Below are 17,987 nucleotides of genomic sequence, written 5' to 3' on the forward strand. Positions count from 1 at the left end.
CCCGCACCAGGGATTGAACCGGCGACAACCGGTTCGGAAAAGGTAATCTAACTAATCTACGCTACGGCTGGAACACCCCTGCTGAACACTTTTGGTCTACCGTGTCCATCCAACATTGATTGCACGATTGTCAGCATATTACAGGTTGCCAGCATATCTCGGTTCCAGTAGCGCATCGTCCAGGCTTGCTGCAAACAGTTAGGGTTGGTACAACCCAGCAATCCGTGGACTTTTTCCATCTTGCCTTCGCGACGGCGCCAAGGTCTTGAATGAGGTCGTTCTTTGAATTCTTTCTCGACAAACTCAGAGGATGAACAGCGAGGGCAAACAGATGAGGTCTTGTGTTCATCAAGAAGAAAACAATCAATGCGGTTGCGCTTAAAGAGGGTGCGCCAGCCTTTTGTCTTGGATGAGGTCTGAAATCTCGCAGTTCTACCGGCATCGCTCCAATCTCCCATCATAATGGTAAAGTTCCCAAACTTGTTGCGCAAGTTGGATATGAGGTTCGATTCACTCTTCTGACGGTTTATAAATGCATGCCACTTCCACCGTGTGTGGGCAGGGTGGGAGTAGAATTCCTTGCGACGATCCGAATCTGCGCGACGAACGAGAAGGTAGCGAGTAAAGTCCATGAGGTTCATCGTCTTGTGGCTTGGGATACGTGATTCTATGAGGTCAATGCCGCCGGTTTTCATCCGCTGCCGTTCTTTTGCAAATCGACGGCTTCCAGTCTCCTTGCAGCGTTGATTGGCGGTGTAACGGAAGATGGTGCCCTTGTTGTCTTGGCAGTAGAGAATGTCGCGCTTGTTTGGATCGATAACGACAATGTTCTCTTGACAAGCAGATAAGTTGTTTTCCACATACAGCGCCTTCACCTCAGCTGCTAGAGCCTTTGCTGACTTTTTCCCTCTGCCGCTGCGCTTTCCATACTTGTCAGCTTCAGGATGTTTCAAGTAAACTGACACCGAGGTTCCGTCCGTCGTGATCGAGCCTTCAAAACACATTCCACGACGAGATCTAAAAGCCTTGTTCTGCAGATTACAGACGCGCAACCATAAATCGACCTTTTCGACAGTTTCCGCTTCTCGTCGCGTGATGCAAAGAAGGTGAGAGTAGAGGATGATGGTGTCGATTCGCACGTGACTTTGAATGAGCGAGCGACGAAGAGGTATGGCGCTAAACCGTCGAAATCCGTGATGCTCATAGAGTCGGGAGAGTTTGCAGTATGCAGGAAAGAAGGCGAGAGGGTCTACAGCAACCGAATATGCGAGTGGCTGGTCGTCAGAAAGGGGAATGCTAAGGGACCAAATCTCTTCTAGAAGTTCACTCTCTTCAGCAGTCAAGTCATCGAGCGACTCAGGCACGATATCAAAAAGGAAAATTGACTTCAAGTAGCGAAGACGAGCAAAGAAAGCGTTTCGCGCATCGCTTTTCAGTGGCAGTCGCTGCTTCTGTCTCTTCACATCAAGCCGCAGATTAATGTACCGGAGCAGCATCATCATGAAGTGTTCCTGGACATTGACCTTCAGATTCGTCATCATACTCGCTGTCAGATAATTGACTGATTGCTGCTCTTTTTGTACATTTGGATGAACGAAGCCGACGATGTTGCAGTACCGTTGGATGTATGGCAACAAGGATTCGCGTAACGCCTTCTTCGCACCGGTTTTTGGTTGCCATGATTCACCTTTGTTGAGAAGATAGAGGATGGCTTCAATTGTCTCTTGATTTACTGTGGGAAAGGTTGGTGCAGATAGGATGTAGAATTTGAGAGCGTGGGAAGCGTGGTCAGCAATTTGATGGATGATGGCAATGTAATCTAGAAGACGCTGCCGGTAGGTCTCATTAGGCAAGAAAGCCTTTCCAAAGGACGTTTTGTTACAGGTATGTAAGGTGGGTTTGTCGAGTTTTTCGAGTTTTAAGGAAAAGCATATGACTCTTTATGCAAAAATATTAACAAATGCGGGAATATGTCCGAATAATGTAGCGGTTATTGCGGAAGAAGAGACTACTGGCGATGCACATCAGCGGCTTGTCAAGCTTACCTACCGGGATGTTGTCTCACAAGTTGAACAATTATCGTTAGAATTCAAGCGGTTTGGGGTGAGTGGACCAGAGACTGACGAGGGGCGACATTAAAATAACAGAACATCCAGATTCAACGCTTCAGCTATGTCGCAACGATAATGAGCAGCTCCTACTCACTTGTCATCACGCTATTAAGGTAAGCCTGGGCGGTCCTCTTCGTCAACTTGGTGGCAAAAATCCCTTATTCGTGCAGTCTTTTCCAGCTGGGTGCTACGTATTTCCCTTTATCTGCACACACTCGCTCGCTAATTCATAGCGCGGCTACGATACAACGGATGCCCAAGTTACGATATGTACTATGTAAACGTTCCACGGCGGAAGTAAGTCTTGATTGATCCTCATCGATTCGGCAAGTGTTTGATGTTGGCGTAGAGGGTCCCCAAGGAAATCGAGCGAGTACGCATTGAAAACGTCTTCTCACTTCCTGGATACTGCCTTTTGGTGCGAGATGAAGTGATCAAAGGTACAGGAGTTCTCGAGTGTATTACTTGGGATCTAAAGTTTAATGAGCCTATTGGGCCAGACCATGAGGAAGCCTTTGAGTCAGTAAATCTCGCCTACATCATCCAAACTTCCGGAACTACCAGGAATGGAAGAGGCATGCCAGTTCGGGTGCCACATAAGTGTATTGCCGGAAATATAACCGCCATAGGGTGCGTGCGATAGATCCGCGATTATCTGCCGAACGTATAGGACTAAATTCCTCATCAGCAAGCGTCTAAACGGAAACTCTACTCCTATTGTGACCTTGCAAGTTTCCGCCCCGACGTTTGACCCATCTTTGGTAGAAATGCTACTTCCCTTAACCACGAAAGGCACCATTGTCATTCCTCTCCACGACACACTCTTGAATCCGCCAATGCTGTTCGATATGATTCGAAGAACTGCAGTGACCCATCTGTTCATGACTCCGTCGCTATTCATGCAATTTGATTCGGCAGACCAATCAAAATTGCTGGCGGCTGAGACGACTGTCCGCGACATCATTCTTGGGGGAGAGCCATTCCCAATTAGTTTAGTGAACGAGCGAAGATCTTCACTGGTGAATTTGTGGAATATATATGGCACTACGGAGTGCTCCGTCTGGGCGACTTTACAAAAGGTCGATAAAACGCCGGTCAGCATTGGAGAGGCTTTAGACGATACAGAAATATGTGTGCCAAACATGCAGAGGAACACTGGCGAATTATGGATTGGAGGACCGAAGCGGATATGTTATGTAGGAGACGAAGTCAAAGGGGAAAGGTAGGACGCCAAAGCTACTTCGTTGATTCCAACATCTTACACGGAGCAGCCTTAGGCCTACTGGTGACCTTGTTCACATTGATTCTCTTACGAATGTAATGACCTATATGGGGCGAACGAGCAATTCAATTAAACGGCTAGGTTACCGAATAAATCTGGAAGTTATTGCAGGAGCGATTGATGTTGTTCCGGGGGTAGTTCGCAGCGAGTGAGTACCTGCTTCATCACACATTTTCAGAATATACTTAACCTTTGTAATGAATAGGGCCATCTATGTGGACCGTACCCGGAGCTTTTGTCCTACTACTCTTGTAGCATTTGTGGTAGCCCAGTGCAGAGACCGGAACCCAGTGCAATTGAGACATGCTATTGGCCAGCTGCTCGAAAAAACCCTTCCTTTCTATGCGCGACCGGATTATGTATTTTTTATAGATGACATTCCCATGACCCACCATGGCAAGGTTCGTTGAGTCTCATTCGCTCTCAGTGTCGAATCAACTTACCAATCAGAAGCATAGACGGATAGGACTGCTCTTTTGAGGATCTGGGAGGACAGAAGGAGGGTAGTTCACGAGTCTGGTCCAAGTCAATCATTGTCCAGGACCGATGTAGAGCGTCACGTACTCACCACACTAGCAAACCAAGTACCCTCGAGCCCTCAAGGTCGCGATTGGTGGTTTTTGTCCGAAGGAGGAACTAGTATTGATGCAGCAAAAGTCACTGAGGACCTACTTCGCTGGATAGGTACCTCTTCGTTGAGCACCTGATACAGAAACAGCGTGTCTAATACTTTCCATCAGCACTATCAGCAGCAAAGAGAAATAAGCCCGATGTGGAGCTGGACATGATTCGTCCAATCCTCCTTACTCGCATTCTCCACAATGCGGCCAGCGAGGTGGTAGCATATGTTACTCAACTGCTGAATTCTGACGAACCTCTGTCATCCACCGTTCGAAAACGATCTCGCCCTTCTTCTGTAGGGGATTCAATCACCTCATGCAGACAGCGTCAGTGTCTGGATGAGAGCGAAGATCGCGCTGGCATTCTCATCGTACGTCGTACAATGGAGGCTACAACACGCTCTCATGAACATCATGATCGACATCGAGAACTCCAGAAAAAACTCAAGCTTAGAGTTCAGTGGAAGGTCAATCTAGAGAAATGCGTGGATGCCTCCCCAGTTTTACTGATCAAAGCCGAGGATGAGCGGTTAGTGTGTTTCTGGTCTTCACTTCCTCCGAAATCATCTGATCTATCGCCGCTGTTCCAGGCAGGTTCTCATGACTTATATCGGTTCCCATGCCGGTATTTTCAGTGCGATCGACGTGCTCACCGGAACATTGATTTGGCAAGCGCAAATACGAGGCAGGATTGAGAGTAGTGCGTGCGTCACACGTGATGGAAAGGTGGTTGTTGTCGGTAAGTCTTGCTTGCGAGGCCGTTCCAGCTAGGTGTCTAGTGGTAAATGTTTAGAGATAGGGTCCTACGATTTCCGAGTGTATGCTTTCAGTACGACGTCAGGAGCCATTATCGGGACTTATGCCACGGACGGTGAAGTCAAGAGTTCGCCTGTAACTGATAAATGGAACCATATTTGGGTTGGGTCTCATGATGGCAACGTGTATTGTCTTCAAGTCAGTCCAGAGTCTGATGGACTAGTTTGTTTGTGGAAATATAGTATGGATGCAGGTGTATTTGCGTCCTGTGTAGCCGACGACGCCAGAAGGTGCGAGCAGTTGGCGCTATGTGATCTGGCATACAATACTGATTTCCCGTAGCCGAATATTCGCATGCGCGCTTGGAGGCAAACTTGTATGCATCACAACATCATACTCGTCTGAGCCGACAGTCTCGTGGATCAGTAACAGCCCTACGAACAAACCGTTCTTCTCATCGCCGTCCATTGATCCTAAATCTGGAAATGTTATAGTCGGCTGTGTTGATGGAAGCATTTATTGTTTCGAAGAAGACGGTGGCAACTTGGTAAGTTGAATCAGTCAACATATCATGTGCGTTCAGCTTCATACCTAACACATGCCAACGCGCCGTAGGTTTGGAGTCACTCTACCGCTGGACCTGTCTTCTCGTCTCCATGCGTTAGCTCGTTGCTGGATGTACTTTTCATCGGTTCGCATGGATGTACGGTGACATGTCTAAACCTGACAACGGGTTTACCCCAATGGCAAGAACCTCTCCGCACTCCAGCGGCTGTATACGCTAGCCCGTTCTTATCATATGACGGAGTTGTAGTAGCCAGCATAGATGGTTGGATAGGAATTGTGAATCCCCTAACGGGCAAACTGATTGCTGAGCATATGATTGGTGGAGGCGAGGGTATTTTTTCGAGCCCTGTATGCTACGAAAAGTGGATTGTGGTGGGAGCAAGAAACAACTTTGTATATGGAATATCGATTGACTCATAGTACAACATATCGGTAGTTGCGGGACTATTTTGATGAAGCTGTGCGTATGCAGCTGATATATTACCAACGTCCTTGGATGTGAAGACAAGCCAACAAGGGTAAAGCACCGGACTATCTATGATGTCGCTAAATACCTGGTTCAGCAGACCGTTCAGGCGCAGGCGACATCGGCATTAGCGCTGGCAACGCGGACTCGTCGTGGATGCACCTAACCACAACCGATTGTAGCATAAAAAGAACTATCAGAATGTATTTGCGTACTCTTCCTCGTTTCCAACATAGACAAACTGGGCTAAGGTATTCCACGAGCCTCAATTAATTTTCACTGAAAGCGTATTTGGGGTTTAGGGCCCTTTTTTCTTCCTAGATAATTATAAGATAGGGACTGTCAAAAAAAGGGTATGTGGAGTAGCTAGGATTGCATACCACATACCACTGAAACATCGTTATCCGAGTACACCATATAGATCGAGGCAGATCCAGCCTTACTCGTACTCATAGATGGTGTCACAGGGGATTCAGGTCCCGACACGGGAGGTGGGATAGTAGGTCCAGTAACAGCAGCAACTTCAGGGACAGCAGGTATGGCATCGCTGTAGCTTACTGCACCTGCCGGGGGTTCGCTGTATGCAGGTTGAGTCGGCGGAGGAGGCATAGGATGCATTGGTGGAGGCGGTGTCGGTCCTGCTGGTCTTGGGGGAAGCGGGGTTCCACCGACCGGCATAGGTGGCCGGGGTGGGCCCCAGTGCGGCCCCGGAGCACCAAATGGAGGAGCACCGTACTGTGGTATACCTGCAGGAGGCATTCTATCCAAGAGGCGTCAGCACTAAGCGCATAATTATGACGAGAAGTTATTTATGATAATTTACCCAGGTCGCGGGGAATATGGATAACCTCCACCCGGTGGCATGTAAGGTGCCGGTGGTGGCATACCGTAAGGCCCCGGCATTCCGTAAGGTGGCCCCCCGGCTTGGACGTGATATCCTGGAGCTGGTCCTGGAAATGGTCCCGCAGGAGGGGCGCCATACGGCGCAGGTGCCGGCGCTCCGTATGGTGCCATCTGCTGCTGTTGCTTGAAGGCCTCCATTTGCTGCTTGATTTGATCCGGCGTTAGCGCACTGACGTCTATCTTCGCTCGCTTGTTGCGCTGTCCGCCTCCTGATACTTTGTCGTAGTGAGCTTGTAAATCTGCTTCTGGCACACCTTCCATTCCGAAAATTTCGATGTCTGTTGATTCTCGGCCAGGTAGAGCATTTGACACACTGAGAAGGAAACACCAAATAAGCAGCCGTTGAGCCTGTAGACTACCTGTCACAGAAAAACATACGTCATGCACTTCATTTTGTGAACCTGATCCATATGCACCACCATTCCTCCTGCTGTGTTGAGCTTTTTGCCACACTCGGTACACTTGAAGTGCTTAATCCGCTGATGATCAAATAGGACCTTCTCATCCTCAAATTCTCTATCGCAGTACCAGCACCAAGGCTTGAGTTCCTTTCTCTTTTTCTATGGAAAGGGGACACGTTACGTTGGTCAACCTTGCATAGCTGTTTGCAAGCTCGAACGAGTTACCTTGCCCATCGTTATAGCGCGTCCACCGAAAGCACACCAAGTCGGCGAATATCCAGACTATACTCTTTCAGTTAGCAACAAAACTCAAATTCCAATACATACGACAATCTCAGATCGCGCCATCTCACCTATTTTGCTCCAATGCGAACAAAACTGCTGAAGGAGCGAGTTCCTGGGATGGCAGGGGGACAAGGTAAACTGTGCCATCGTAGCGTGGCACAGACCATCACGTGAGCTAGGAATGCATGAAATGGACCTCTGCAGGATCGTCTCTCGAGAAAGAAAACCAATAACCATGGAAGAGTCATCGAACGGAAATGTGCACACCGGAGAGACGAAAGAGCCGGGGACGCCGCCGATTGCCATTGCGCCGACGGAAGAATTACTAGATCTTGATGAGGAGCGGAAGCCGCTGACATCAGCGACAAGGAATGTATCTACTCCGTTAGCAGACGTACCACGTCCAGAGTCTGCTAGCGCTGGAAAGATGGACCGTCTTGAGAAACTTCGTATTAAGACTCAGAAAAATCCTTGGGATGCGGATTCTTGGCAAGCCATGCTTGCAGAGTCGCAACAGCGAGGTGATGTGGATCTTATTCGGGAGACTTACGAGGTGCTACTCCGGCAGTTTCCCACTTCAGTAAGCAGTCAACCACCAGTGCCTTTCGAATCCAGTGTTTGCCGCTCAACTTCTCCCCCGCCTCTTCATAGGCAAGATACTGGATAGCATACGCTGAATTTGAGCAAAAGCAGCGTGCGTTCGATAGGATGGAAGCCATCTTTGAGCGCTGTCTCCGCTTGGTGCCATCTGTGGAATTGTGGAAATTCTATCTAACTCATGTGCGGCGGGTTCACACTGGGGCGGGTGGTCCTCCTGAAAAGAAGCAAGAAGCTCGGGCGAAGGTGTTGAAGGCGTATGAGTTCGTGCTTCAAAATGTTGGTGTCGATAAGGAAGCCGGGTTTATATGGAGCGACTATATTCAATTTATCAAAGCAGGAGAGGTAAGTTGGCGAATATTCCTATCTGTGCATGATCAAACTATTCTTTTCGGAAACATTGGGTCACCTATCGGTTCGCTTGTTGGTTTGTGCATATTTGGAAACAATATATCCTTGATTATCAATCCCCATTTTTTGGCTGTCCTACTTTCCATGTTTCTGCGGGATTATGGTGAAGATGTGTCCACTCGCGATATTTGTATATGGCGTCTGTTCGGAAGGGTGGAATGCTTCTGATGAAGCCGTTGCTCTCAACGGTATCATACATCGCCCCGGGTTTCCTTAAGGATTGGTCTTTGCTCTATGATCAAAGAGTCTGCTTTGATGTTGGGTTTTATGAACTCAGGAAACCCGTCCTAATCCAGCAATTCGGCAGCATGATATTTTGTAACCAAACTTTTCCATTCAATTGCCCTTCCGCAGACATCCTCGATTTACGAAGACCAGCAGAAGATGGACTCACTGCGACGAGCATACCATCGAGCCATTTGGATACCGTTAACGAACATTGAGCAGATTTGGAAAGACTACGATGCCTTCGAAAATGGCCTTAATAAGTTGACGGTATGGCACGACCCTGAATAGTGGAACCAGATTTAATTGCCATTCCTCATATTCTGCGGCAATCCACAGGCCAAAAAGTTTCTGTCCGAGAAGTCAGCGGGATACATGACGGCCCGCACCGCTCTACGGGAGGTGAAGAATCTATTAGATCCCATTGATAAAGCACAAAAGTTATGGATGGCCAAACCACCTTCATGGACTGAGAAGGAGCTACAAATTGTACGTTAGTAAAGAGGATATTTTCGTTGAATGAAGTCACTAACCTTGTCGGGTCCAAGCTTGCCGCTTGGAAGAGATTGATTGCATGGGAACGATCAAACCCTCTTCGTCTCGATGACAGAGGAGCTTGGATTAATAGAGTCGTGTATGCGTACAAATCCGCCTTACTGATGTTGAGACATTATCCTGAGATATAGTAAGATGGTACGCGTGCATTGATTCGCAGAGCTTCTAAACTAAGAACGGTTCGTTCCGGATTTCAGTTACGACGCTGCGTCCTTTCTCAAGGAAGTGGGCAGAACGGATGAAGCTGCCACGATGCTCCGATCAGGTATTGACACTCTTCCAACCAGGTATGGTCGATGAAGTGGTTTCTCGAACGGATACCCGTTAAACCTCAGATTGTAGTCTTCTCTTGAACCTTTCCTTCGCCGAGCTGGAGGAATCTCGTAAAAAGGATATGAACGAACTCCAAAAGATCTTCGATACCTTGATTTCGCACTTGGAACTGAGACTGGATGAGATCAACGCAAAGTACGACGCAGAAAGGGATAGGCTGATGGCCGGTATGAGCAAAGATGAAGAAGCCGGTGGGCCGGATGACTGGGATGGGGAGAGAAGAGAACGAGAGAGAGAGAAACTGAAAGAAAAACAGAAGGAAGTTGAACAAAAAGTGGACGAGAGGCGAAAGAAGGAGTTGGAAAATACCAAGAAGGCTCTTAGTCTTGTGTGGATAGTATATATGAGGACAGCTCGAAGGGCACAGGTTTGCAGCAGCTTGTGGAGTCAAGGGCATACACTATATGCTGAAACCTTATCCCAAACAGAATGTCAAAGCATCTCGGGCAGTGTTTAGCAGAGCAAGAAAGTCAGCGCACTGCACATACCATATTTGGGTGGCGGGTGGTATGTCGTCCTTCTCGTACTCGTTTTGGGAAACTGGTTTTAGGTATACCCGCTGACGCACACTTCTGAGGGCAGCTTTAATGGAGTACTACAGCAACAAAGACCGTGACGTTGCTGGAAGAATGTTTGAGGTCGGCCTGAAAACGTTCGCGCCGGCCGATGACCCACAGGCACCTGATTTCATCCTCAATTATCTGGATTTTCTGATCAATCTGAATGACGAAAATAGTTGAGTGTCCGATTGCGAGATTGGCAGCAACGGATGACAATTTTGGGAAGCACCACGTTGACCAGATGACTTCTTATATTCAGATACACGCGCGTTGTTCGAACGAGCTCTGTCGGCCCTACCATCAGCCCGTGCTAAGCCAATATGGGCCAAGTTCCTATCGTACGAGATGTCATACGGGGACCTTGCGAATGTTTTAAAAATTGAGAAGCGTCGAGCTGATGCATATCCAACCGGTATGCGCGCTTTCTATTTCCGGCATTTGCACGCCGCGATGGTAACAGTTTTTGTTCCTATAGAGCAAAAGAACTCTTTGTCTTCTCTCTCAGACATAGCAGAGCGGTGGGGCTTCTTGGACATTGACCAGGTCGGAGAATTTGAGCTGGGACTGCCAGGTACAGGAGTCGAGGAAATCAAATTCAGAGATATGCAATGTATAAAGGCTCACTCGCAATGCAATCAGCCCAACGCGCGTTCGAAAAGAAAACTCCGGGAATGACTGGACTACCTTTGTCTGCCACGAACCCGCTCTCTGGCATGCAAATGTCGAAATCTGAAGATCGGGCGGCTCAGCGAAAATTCCAAAGTTTAGAGCCAGTTCACCCAGAACGGTACCCAAGACCTGACCTGAATAAGTGGTCGTCCTATAAACCCGAGCCAGCTGCTTTGAAACCGCCAGCTGCATTTGGTGCTGGAGGATCCCCTGCTCCTACTGCCAGCCCCAGTCTAGCAGCTGGAGTGCCATCGCCTGCCCAGGTGACTGGAATTTCCGGATCGAGATTAGCGATGGTGCCAGAGGCCATCGCGACATTGATGTCGGTTCTCCCTCCCTCGTCCTTATACAATGGTATGTAACTGATTTCGATGATGTTATCCATCTGGTCTCCCTTGACCTTTACTTGTTGCGCAGGACCTATCCTCCCAATTAATGATATTCTTGAACTATTCCGCCAAATACCTTTGCCCATCCCCTCGGTGCCTCCAAAAATGGTTCCACTCCAACCTAGTGTCCAGGGATCCAGTTCATCGGGTCCAACGTCTGATAGGCAATTGCCGCCGTTCGACCGGCAACGAGGGTACGGAGATCGCAACTATGGCAGGGATAGGACTAAGGATGAAAAGGGTGGTTCTAGAGGCAGAGGACGGGTAAGATGTTGTGTGTAAGGTGAACTCCGTCGTAGGAGTCACCAACTGATGCTTTGACTTCTAGGGTGGGCGGTTTGATGGTGGACGGAGCAGCGTGAAACGCAGGGGAGGCTTTGACGAGGATCAAGCATACGACGGTAAGCATGAAAAGGAAAGAGTGAGCCTTATGAATCACGGATGGTAATCATTCACATTTTCTGACCCATGTATTGAACTAGGGCCAACGCACATCAATCGGCCACCCGAGAATGACATCTTCCGAGCTCGTCATCAGTTTAAACGTTTCCGGGAAAGTGCCGGATCTGATACATAGTGCATTTATTTTAGCCAAATTGCCACTCCTCTATCATGCGTCTCGTAATTGCACGAATTTGGGATGGGCGTAAATGTCTATGAGCGCGGGACAGTGGATGCTATCGCCATATTTAGCAAACAATCACACATCTTAAAACAACAACTATTGTACAGAAAGAGAACGCCAGGGATATTTGCTAATCCTCCGTTCTCTTGGCAAAGCTAATACGATATGGAATATTTATTACTTTGTTTCTATTGCTCCATTGTGTCCTCCAATTCCTCAAACTTTCCATCATACCAATGACATGTAATTTTGACTTGGAAATCTGCTTGCTGAATGTAAAAGTGTTTCTAAAATTTGACGTGAGTCAAATAGGAGTATGTACGAAAAGGTGCTACCGATAAAACTTACCAACAATTGTGCCTGATCTGGAGTCAACACGTCACCTGCCTTACAGATTGTATATTCACTTCTCAGTGTCACAACCCCATTAACGAGCGATGTGGGCATTCCCAAAGCCCTCAATTGGGGCTCCATATTGTGCGGAAACCCCTCTTCTCCTCGCATCACCTTCCCTTCTGGTAGTTGCACTGTTTCCGTCGCGACACACCCCGACCGAGCATAATCTGCCTTAACATAATCATCAAAGAACTTCTTCACGTCCTCCGGTCCTTCATTAGAAAACAATAGCCCAACGTCTCCCACTAATCTCTCGGAAATAAGATGCAATCCTTCTCGTTCCTCTTCCTCAGCCGTGGTCCCGAGCGCCTTGGCCATGACTTTATTTCTGCCAAAGAAGAAGCGGTCATTGGACCGTTCGGCACGGACATCTTTCAGGAAGGTGTTCCGCATATTTGCAACCGAAAAGACGTAGATGTGAGAGTGTGTTGTGAGAGCTGTATGTATGGATTCTACTAGGGCAGTTTTGTGTAGCCGCGTTTTCTTCTCAGTTTTCGCGAGGTGCACTAGTTATTCGTTCGGTGAGTTAGCTTCGCTAGTACCCCGTGTAAGCGGGAAAAGGGTGTGTGTGACTTACCGACTTTTGCGCGCTTTGACTTTGGCATGTTGAGGGTGTGGTTAAACTGAAAGGTGAATTGCGAAGCGGAATGGAAAATAAACAAAATGCTGCAAGCGCAAGTGTGTTGCTGCAAACCCCACAATCGCTGCAAAAACAAAAATATTTCAGAAAGATTCACATTTCATCATAAATTGGAATTGTAAACGGGTGCCTAAGCATTCTGGCATATCATTCGAATGCGTTTTGTATGGCATTACATAATCTTTTCTGGGATCATTGGAATGTCAAATCATTCAACCTGATTTTTGAATGTGTTCATTCGTTCGTTCAAGCAGGGAGACTGGTAACCCTCCTTCATTCCTTGGATACCGAACCCTTCCCACGGCGTCGTCCATCAGCCCTATCCTCAAATAGAGGGTGTATTTCCTCCAGCCGGAAGTTACGATCGGATCGTATAGGCATTTACGTTTGGACGGACGGACTGCGTAGTGTGGAATAGCTGCCGACCAACGTTGACCTGACGCTCACAGCAAGGACGGCTTCAACTCGATAAGCAAACTGTTCATATATACCGTTGAAGCGCTCTTATTTCTGCAAGTCCTTTGGGAATGTTCATGCCATTCCGAACCGCCACTCTTAATTGCAAGTAGAGCTATTTACAGTTCTCTTACTGGACGAGATATAAATAGGTCTCAGAGTCGTCCGCGACAAGGACCTTCGATCGTTCCCTTGGGGTTTTACGCTTTGTAATAGCATCATTCTGACAGCGGTGCCTGTTTTGGAAAGTTCCGTCGGAGTCCAAGAAAAAGATAAAATTCCCCGGTATTGGTATTTCCCCCCCCCCCCCCCCCCCCACCGTTCCCCGCCCATCATCAAGAAGATTGGTATCTGAATTCTCGCAGTCGTGCAATCAATATGAAGCAATTTGATCCCTTTGTCTCCCATCCTACAACCATACAACGTACCTGTTCTCTGCTACGTGCCAGCATTTGCGCTCTTTTCCGCCATGCCTCACCATCAAAGTCCTTATGTGAAGACTCGACCGAGTATGGGTCAACCACGTCAAACCCCGCTTAATGAGACACTCCCGCAGCATCCCGGCAAGTCGGTAAATGTCCCAAGAGACCTGGTTGAAGCTGGTCTCCACACTAAATACACCAGCGCCGTCTTTGAACGTCGGATTGAATTCCGCGAGGTTCGAAAGCCGGATATTGTTCAAGATGCTCTCCGTCGAAAATATAAGCCCATCAATCTAGAACGTTGTCCAACGGAATTGAAAGTCTCAGCGGGCGGGCCCTCCTCAGTCGCTCTCAAGGTAGACGCGAAGGCTGATGGAGATCCGTTAGAACCTCCTCCTCGAGTTCTCTTCGACAAGCGGTTACTCCAGCACCAGTGGCTCAAATTTTGGGCGGCCGGTCCTGGCCTATACAACACCGGCACTTACTGTTATATGAATGCCGCTCTGCAGCCGCTCATCCACACTCGTCTGTTTGCTAACGCTTGTATCGACAAGCTGCATAGTAAAACCTGTAAGTCTCACCTTCATGGTGGATGCCGGCCAAAGACCGTCCTGCTGATACTGTACTCATCAATCTCGCAGGTCGAATGTCAGGCGCTTGCTTTCTCTGCAAGCTCGAAGAGTATGTCATTCAGAATTGTGTCGCTGCAGAGGGTCGCTCAAGAAACGCCGTTCTGAATCCCACATATTTCACAAAGAATATTAAATGTAAGTAGTTGCCAATCCGTACGCCCCTCTTGTCAATATAATCTAAAATCGATCTTTCAAGTGATCTGCCGGGACTTTAGATATGGAAAGCAGGAAGATGCTCATGAGTTCCTGAGATGTCTGATGGACAAGTTTCAGGACTCTTGCCTTAAGGGCATGAAAAAGTAAGTCCATCACAGTGACCATTTGGTTTACGTAGATGAGCTCACAGGACAATATTGTTGAGCAGCCTAGATCACCGAACAAAGACCACTACACTCATCCACCAAATATTTGGTGGTTATACCCGTTCACAAATACGATGTTCCCAGTGCCAATACAAGTCCAACACTTATGAGCCAATGTTGGACATGAGCTTGGAAGTCTGTTCATCCCTTCAAAAAGCCTTCGCATTACACACGAAAACGGAAAAACTTGACGGCGATAATAAATACAAATGTGACAGGTAAGGTTCGCGATGTTTCTGTTCGTTTGTCAGGTTCTGAATAATGACCGTATGTCAATTCGGCATGCTGGCAGATGTAAAAAGCTGGTCGATGCTCAGAAACGGATCTCCATTGAAGTAGCACCGGAAGTCTTGACCGTTCAGCTGAAACGGTTTGACGTCTTTGGGAGGGGGAAAAATAACACCAAGGTTGAGTTCCCCGAGTACCTTGACCTCACGGCGTCCATGACCTCCAGACAGGTATGTGCGTGTTGGGTGTGCAGAGCATCATACCAACCGGATGAAGCTCATCTGTCTATCCTGCAGCAACGGACGAGATACCAGCTTTATGCCATGATTGCTCACCATGGCTCATCACCCAATCATGGACACTACACTGCCTTTGCCAAGGACCCCAACGGCACATGGCATTATTATGACGACGAGGATGTTACACAGACCAAGTTAGAGTCCGTATTAGAAAAAAAGAGCCAAGCATATATGCTGTTTTACGCATTGCTGCATGAGGAGCAGGCACCCGAGGCAGGCGCAGCGGGGAAGACCAAGAGAGCAGAGAAAGAGCGGCCGGTCAGTAAACCTCAGCGCGACGACATGGGAGTGAAGATCAGCAGGGAAGAAGCAATGAAGAAGAGAAAGAAGACGGCGTCGCCTCCGGCGATCGCCAAGAATATATCAAAGGTTTCTCACGCTGAGCGGTCGTCGCCGCCGAAACCACAGGCACCAGCATCAATAGCACCAACACCCGCAACATCAGTAACGACCTCAAACACCCCATCCACTATCCCATCGTCCGCACTCAAGCCCGCATCCTCACCAAAGCGGCGTCGCTCAACTGATGAGGACGACAACTTGACGGTTCAGGACCTGGTCGACCCTGCAAAACCGTCATCCAAGCGCTCAAAGACCAGCCCTCCCCCGGCTGTTCCGGCGGACATTCCACATCCCATACCCCTTGATAACCAATATAACGCACCCATTGCTCAATGGGGCGGGCTGGACGTGCACATGGAGCGTGTCCGGCGGGACCGGGTGTTGGACCTTTCGAAACCCAAATTGAAACGTCCAGCAAGGGACGAATTGGAGTATGATATAGGACGGGTAAAGAAGGTCAAGGTGAAGAAAGAGGGTAACGGGACTTTTGGAATGAAGAGGGGCGTATAGATGGTGGAGCAAGAGCAATTTGTTGTCGGTAGTTTTTTTTATGTTTGTTTTGGTCCATCTGTCATTCAGTAGTAGTCAATAGTACACGCTCGGCGTCAAACCCATTCAAAAACGAGGTCAATTTTATTCATCGCGCATTTCACTGCACCCATTATAGGGTCATTTCAATCCATTATAATATAACAGGCTCATGTTGGAAGTATCAAAGAGAAAGTGAATTCACCAAAACTTCACCAGCCCATTTTTCTTCAGTCTATGCACATTCTCCCACCATACCCCCGTTCCTGTCGCTCTAGAATCCCCCTGTAGACGGATACTCTTACGCGAGTCCAGCGTCCTTCATAGCCTGTACAGATTTTGGATATTAATTGTAGGGCGACACATTTTTAACCATCGATAATGACACGGACCTTTTCCATATATACGCCAAGTTTTGCAGGAGAAGCAGATACGACAACGCCCGCCGCTTCCAAGGCAGCGACCTTGTCTTCTGCCTTACCCTTCCCACCCGCAATAATGGCACCAGCGTGACCTACAGAATTTGAGTAACATTAGGCCATGTCCTTGAGCGCGGTGTTCAACGTTCCAACATTCACACACCCATTCGCCGGCCGGGAGGAGCGGTACGTCCAGCAATGAACGAGACAACAGGCTTTGGCTGGTCACGCGACAAGTTGTGCTTTTTCAAGAACTCGGCAGCCTCCTCCTCAGCAGATCCACCAATCTCACCAATGAGGATAATGCCCTCTGTCTCCGGGTCGTTCAGGAACAGAGTCAAACAATCAACAAAGTTGGTTCCGTTGAATGGGTCACCACCAATACCGATGCAGAGAGATTGACCAAGACCAACAGCGGTGGTTTGCGCGACGGCTTCATACGTTAGGGTACCCGATCGTGAAACAATACCAATCTTGCCCTTTTGGTGAATGTGGCCAGGCATAATGCCAATTTTGCATTCGCCAGGTTTGATGATTCCAGGACAGTTGGGACCGATGAGGCGCGTTTTATCCTGGTTTTTGAGGACCTTCATAACGCGGACCATGTCCTGTTGAGGAATACCCTCCGTGATAGCGACAACTAATGGGATCTCAGCTTCGATGGCTTCAATGATGGCAGCGGCGGCACCAGGTGGTGGGACATAGATCACGGACGCGTCCGGCTTGGCTTCTTGCATGGCCTACACTAATGTAAGTCCAAGAGCTGTAGCCAAAGATATACAGGCTATGTCTCACCTCTTTGGCAGAAGCAAAAACAGGAAGACCCAAATGGGTGCTTCCAGCCTTTTTGGGGTTAACACCACCAATCAGGTTTGTGCCATACTCAAGAGCCTGTTTTGAGTGGAACGTGCCCTATCACATCACAAAGCTACAGTCAGCACGCCCGTTACATTTCCACTACCGCCCATTTCCAATGATTCACTAGAGCCCTCGGTTCGTTTCCTCACCTGCTTTCCAGTGAAACCCTGCGTGAGAACCTTCGTGTCCTTGTTGATAAGCATGTTCATTACGGTTTTGTCGTATACACCTGGCCCCGCGGACACAGTGTAGGAGCGAGCGAGAGCTAAAAAGGTAGTGGAAGCAAGGGAGTCAGCTTCGATTAACCAACAGCGCCAACCCATAGCTATTCAATCGTCTCGTTGGCAAGGCGATGCCTTCCAATGCCACAATTAACCGTACGCGTCTTCATACCGGATTTCGACAACCGCATAGAGCGGACCATCATCCCGCAGGTTCTGATTCCGACCATTTTTGTTACGAACGGGAGAGTGGACTTGTGTTTAGCAAACAGGAAATGGACAGTGTGGAAAGCCTGTCCCTCGGTTGAAAATTGTGGCGGGATGAACTCGAGAACAGCCGCTGTTTCCTCGCACTTGCTGCACGCCAGCGGATTGGCGAGTTGTCATGGCAGCATCATTCGAATGTGGATATTCACGTGCAATTCTGTA

At 48.4% G+C, this 17,987-nt stretch overlaps 7 protein-coding genes across 7 annotated transcripts; 3 read left to right on the plus strand and 4 right to left on the minus strand.

The window, feature by feature from the left end:
* Window positions 1–56: 56 nt before the first annotated feature.
* Window positions 57–1,538, minus strand: SPPG_04925 (uncharacterized protein; the record flags this gene model as incomplete). Its single annotated transcript, XM_016753165.1, has 1 exon — window positions 57–1,538. The coding sequence occupies one exon, from the start codon at window positions 1,536–1,538 to the stop codon at window positions 57–59; it is 1,482 nt and encodes a 493-aa protein (XP_016607575.1).
* SPPG_04926 (uncharacterized protein) lies at window positions 823–5,756 on the plus strand (the record flags this gene model as incomplete). Its single annotated transcript, XM_016753166.1, has 15 exons — window positions 823–1,743; window positions 1,824–2,103; window positions 2,157–2,224; window positions 2,282–2,408; window positions 2,461–2,551; window positions 2,612–2,741; window positions 2,800–3,333; window positions 3,383–3,541; window positions 3,599–3,794; window positions 3,852–4,077; window positions 4,134–4,542; window positions 4,604–4,752; window positions 4,813–5,059; window positions 5,112–5,316; window positions 5,385–5,756. The coding sequence occupies exons 2-15, from the start codon at window positions 1,933–1,935 to the stop codon at window positions 5,754–5,756; spliced, it is 3,084 nt and encodes a 1,027-aa protein (XP_016607576.1). The 5' UTR covers window positions 823–1,743; window positions 1,824–1,932.
* Window positions 5,723–7,483, minus strand: SPPG_04927 (uncharacterized protein). Its single transcript, XM_016753167.1, has 6 exons — window positions 7,460–7,483; window positions 7,332–7,388; window positions 7,084–7,265; window positions 6,626–7,018; window positions 6,190–6,562; window positions 5,723–6,119 (listed from the first exon to the last, which is right to left on the minus strand). Exons 2-6 carry the CDS (start codon window positions 7,338–7,340, stop codon window positions 6,072–6,074), a joined length of 1,005 nt encoding a protein of 334 aa, XP_016607577.1. The 5' UTR covers window positions 7,341–7,388; window positions 7,460–7,483; the 3' UTR covers window positions 5,723–6,071.
* A 139-nt stretch (window positions 7,484–7,622) lies between these two features.
* On the plus strand, window positions 7,623–11,915 carry SPPG_04928 (uncharacterized protein). The gene is made up of 15 exons (XM_016753168.1): window positions 7,623–7,971; window positions 8,043–8,333; window positions 8,754–8,894; window positions 8,964–9,113; window positions 9,173–9,309; window positions 9,377–9,466; window positions 9,522–9,879; window positions 9,941–10,019; window positions 10,095–10,247; window positions 10,332–10,484; window positions 10,548–10,643; window positions 10,712–11,095; window positions 11,159–11,394; window positions 11,459–11,531; window positions 11,613–11,915. The coding sequence occupies exons 1-15, from the start codon at window positions 7,627–7,629 to the stop codon at window positions 11,705–11,707; spliced, it is 2,781 nt and encodes a 926-aa protein (XP_016607578.1). The 5' UTR covers window positions 7,623–7,626; the 3' UTR covers window positions 11,708–11,915.
* On the minus strand, window positions 11,784–12,839 carry SPPG_04929 (uncharacterized protein). Its single transcript, XM_016753169.1, has 3 exons — window positions 12,729–12,839; window positions 12,104–12,657; window positions 11,784–12,042 (listed from the first exon to the last, which is right to left on the minus strand). Exons 1-3 carry the CDS (start codon window positions 12,754–12,756, stop codon window positions 11,944–11,946), a joined length of 681 nt encoding a protein of 226 aa, XP_016607579.1. The 5' UTR covers window positions 12,757–12,839; the 3' UTR covers window positions 11,784–11,943.
* A 759-nt stretch (window positions 12,840–13,598) lies between these two features.
* SPPG_04930 (uncharacterized protein) lies at window positions 13,599–16,154 on the plus strand. The gene is made up of 6 exons (XM_016753170.1): window positions 13,599–14,239; window positions 14,311–14,436; window positions 14,498–14,600; window positions 14,666–14,881; window positions 14,956–15,121; window positions 15,188–16,154. Exons 1-6 carry the CDS (start codon window positions 13,717–13,719, stop codon window positions 16,040–16,042), a joined length of 1,989 nt encoding a protein of 662 aa, XP_016607580.1. The 5' UTR covers window positions 13,599–13,716; the 3' UTR covers window positions 16,043–16,154.
* SPPG_04931 (succinyl-CoA ligase [GDP-forming] subunit alpha, mitochondrial) lies at window positions 16,132–17,899 on the minus strand. Its single transcript, XM_016753171.1, has 6 exons — window positions 17,731–17,899; window positions 17,487–17,602; window positions 17,275–17,391; window positions 16,643–17,219; window positions 16,453–16,574; window positions 16,132–16,388 (listed from the first exon to the last, which is right to left on the minus strand). Exons 1-6 carry the CDS (start codon window positions 17,786–17,788, stop codon window positions 16,362–16,364), a joined length of 1,017 nt encoding a protein of 338 aa, XP_016607581.1. The 5' UTR covers window positions 17,789–17,899; the 3' UTR covers window positions 16,132–16,361.
* Window positions 17,900–17,987: the final 88 nt, after the last annotated feature.

This window comes from Spizellomyces punctatus (assembly GCF_000182565.1).
Source record: "Spizellomyces punctatus DAOM BR117 chromosome Unknown supercont1.8, whole genome shotgun sequence".
Taxonomy (NCBI): Eukaryota; Fungi; Chytridiomycota; class Chytridiomycetes; order Spizellomycetales; family Spizellomycetaceae; genus Spizellomyces; species Spizellomyces punctatus.

What these genes read in the sequence shown, in the direction of transcription:
- SPPG_04927 (XM_016753167.1), bottom strand. An exon ending in CACAAAATGAAGTGCATGAC is followed by an intron (nt 7,019 to 7,083) that starts GTATGTTTTTCT and finishes TTTCCTTCTCAG; the next exon opens with TGTGTCAAATGCTCTACCTG. An exon ending in CGGATAACGATGTTTCAGTG is followed by an intron (nt 6,120 to 6,189) that starts GTATGTGGTATG and finishes ATAATTATCTAG; the next exon opens with GAAGAAAAAAGGGCCCTAAA.
- SPPG_04928 (XM_016753168.1), top strand. Translation starts at nt 7,627, where the DNA reads ATGGAAGAGTCATCGAACGGAAATGTGCACACCGGAGAGACGAAAGAG. An exon ending in GGACAGCTCGAAGGGCACAG is followed by an intron (nt 9,880 to 9,940) that starts GTTTGCAGCAGC and finishes TATCCCAAACAG; the next exon opens with AATGTCAAAGCATCTCGGGC. An exon ending in ATTTGAGCTGGGACTGCCAG is followed by an intron (nt 10,644 to 10,711) that starts GTACAGGAGTCG and finishes CAATGCAATCAG; the next exon opens with CCCAACGCGCGTTCGAAAAG.
- SPPG_04929 (XM_016753169.1), bottom strand. Translation starts at nt 12,756, where the DNA reads ATGCCAAAGTCAAAGCGCGCAAAAGTCG. An exon ending in GTCAAAGCGCGCAAAAGTCG is followed by an intron (nt 12,658 to 12,728) that starts GTAAGTCACACA and finishes ACGAATAACTAG; the next exon opens with TGCACCTCGCGAAAACTGAG. An exon ending in CAGATCAGGCACAATTGTTG is followed by an intron (nt 12,043 to 12,103) that starts GTAAGTTTTATC and finishes GTCAAATTTTAG; the next exon opens with AAACACTTTTACATTCAGCA.
- SPPG_04930 (XM_016753170.1), top strand. Translation starts at nt 13,717, where the DNA reads ATGCCTCACCATCAAAGTCCTTATGTGAAGACTCGACCGAGTATGGGT. An exon ending in TGCCTTAAGGGCATGAAAAA is followed by an intron (nt 14,601 to 14,665) that starts GTAAGTCCATCA and finishes ATTGTTGAGCAG; the next exon opens with CCTAGATCACCGAACAAAGA. An exon ending in CGTCCATGACCTCCAGACAG is followed by an intron (nt 15,122 to 15,187) that starts GTATGTGCGTGT and finishes TCTATCCTGCAG; the next exon opens with CAACGGACGAGATACCAGCT.
- SPPG_04931 (XM_016753171.1), bottom strand. Translation starts at nt 17,788, where the DNA reads ATGGTCGGAATCAGAACCTGCGGGATGATGGTCCGCTCTATGCGGTTG. An exon ending in TCCTCCCGGCCGGCGAATGG is followed by an intron (nt 16,575 to 16,642) that starts GTGTGTGAATGT and finishes CAAATTCTGTAG; the next exon opens with GTCACGCTGGTGCCATTATT. An exon ending in TTGGCGTATATATGGAAAAG is followed by an intron (nt 16,389 to 16,452) that starts GTCCGTGTCATT and finishes AAATCTGTACAG; the next exon opens with GCTATGAAGGACGCTGGACT.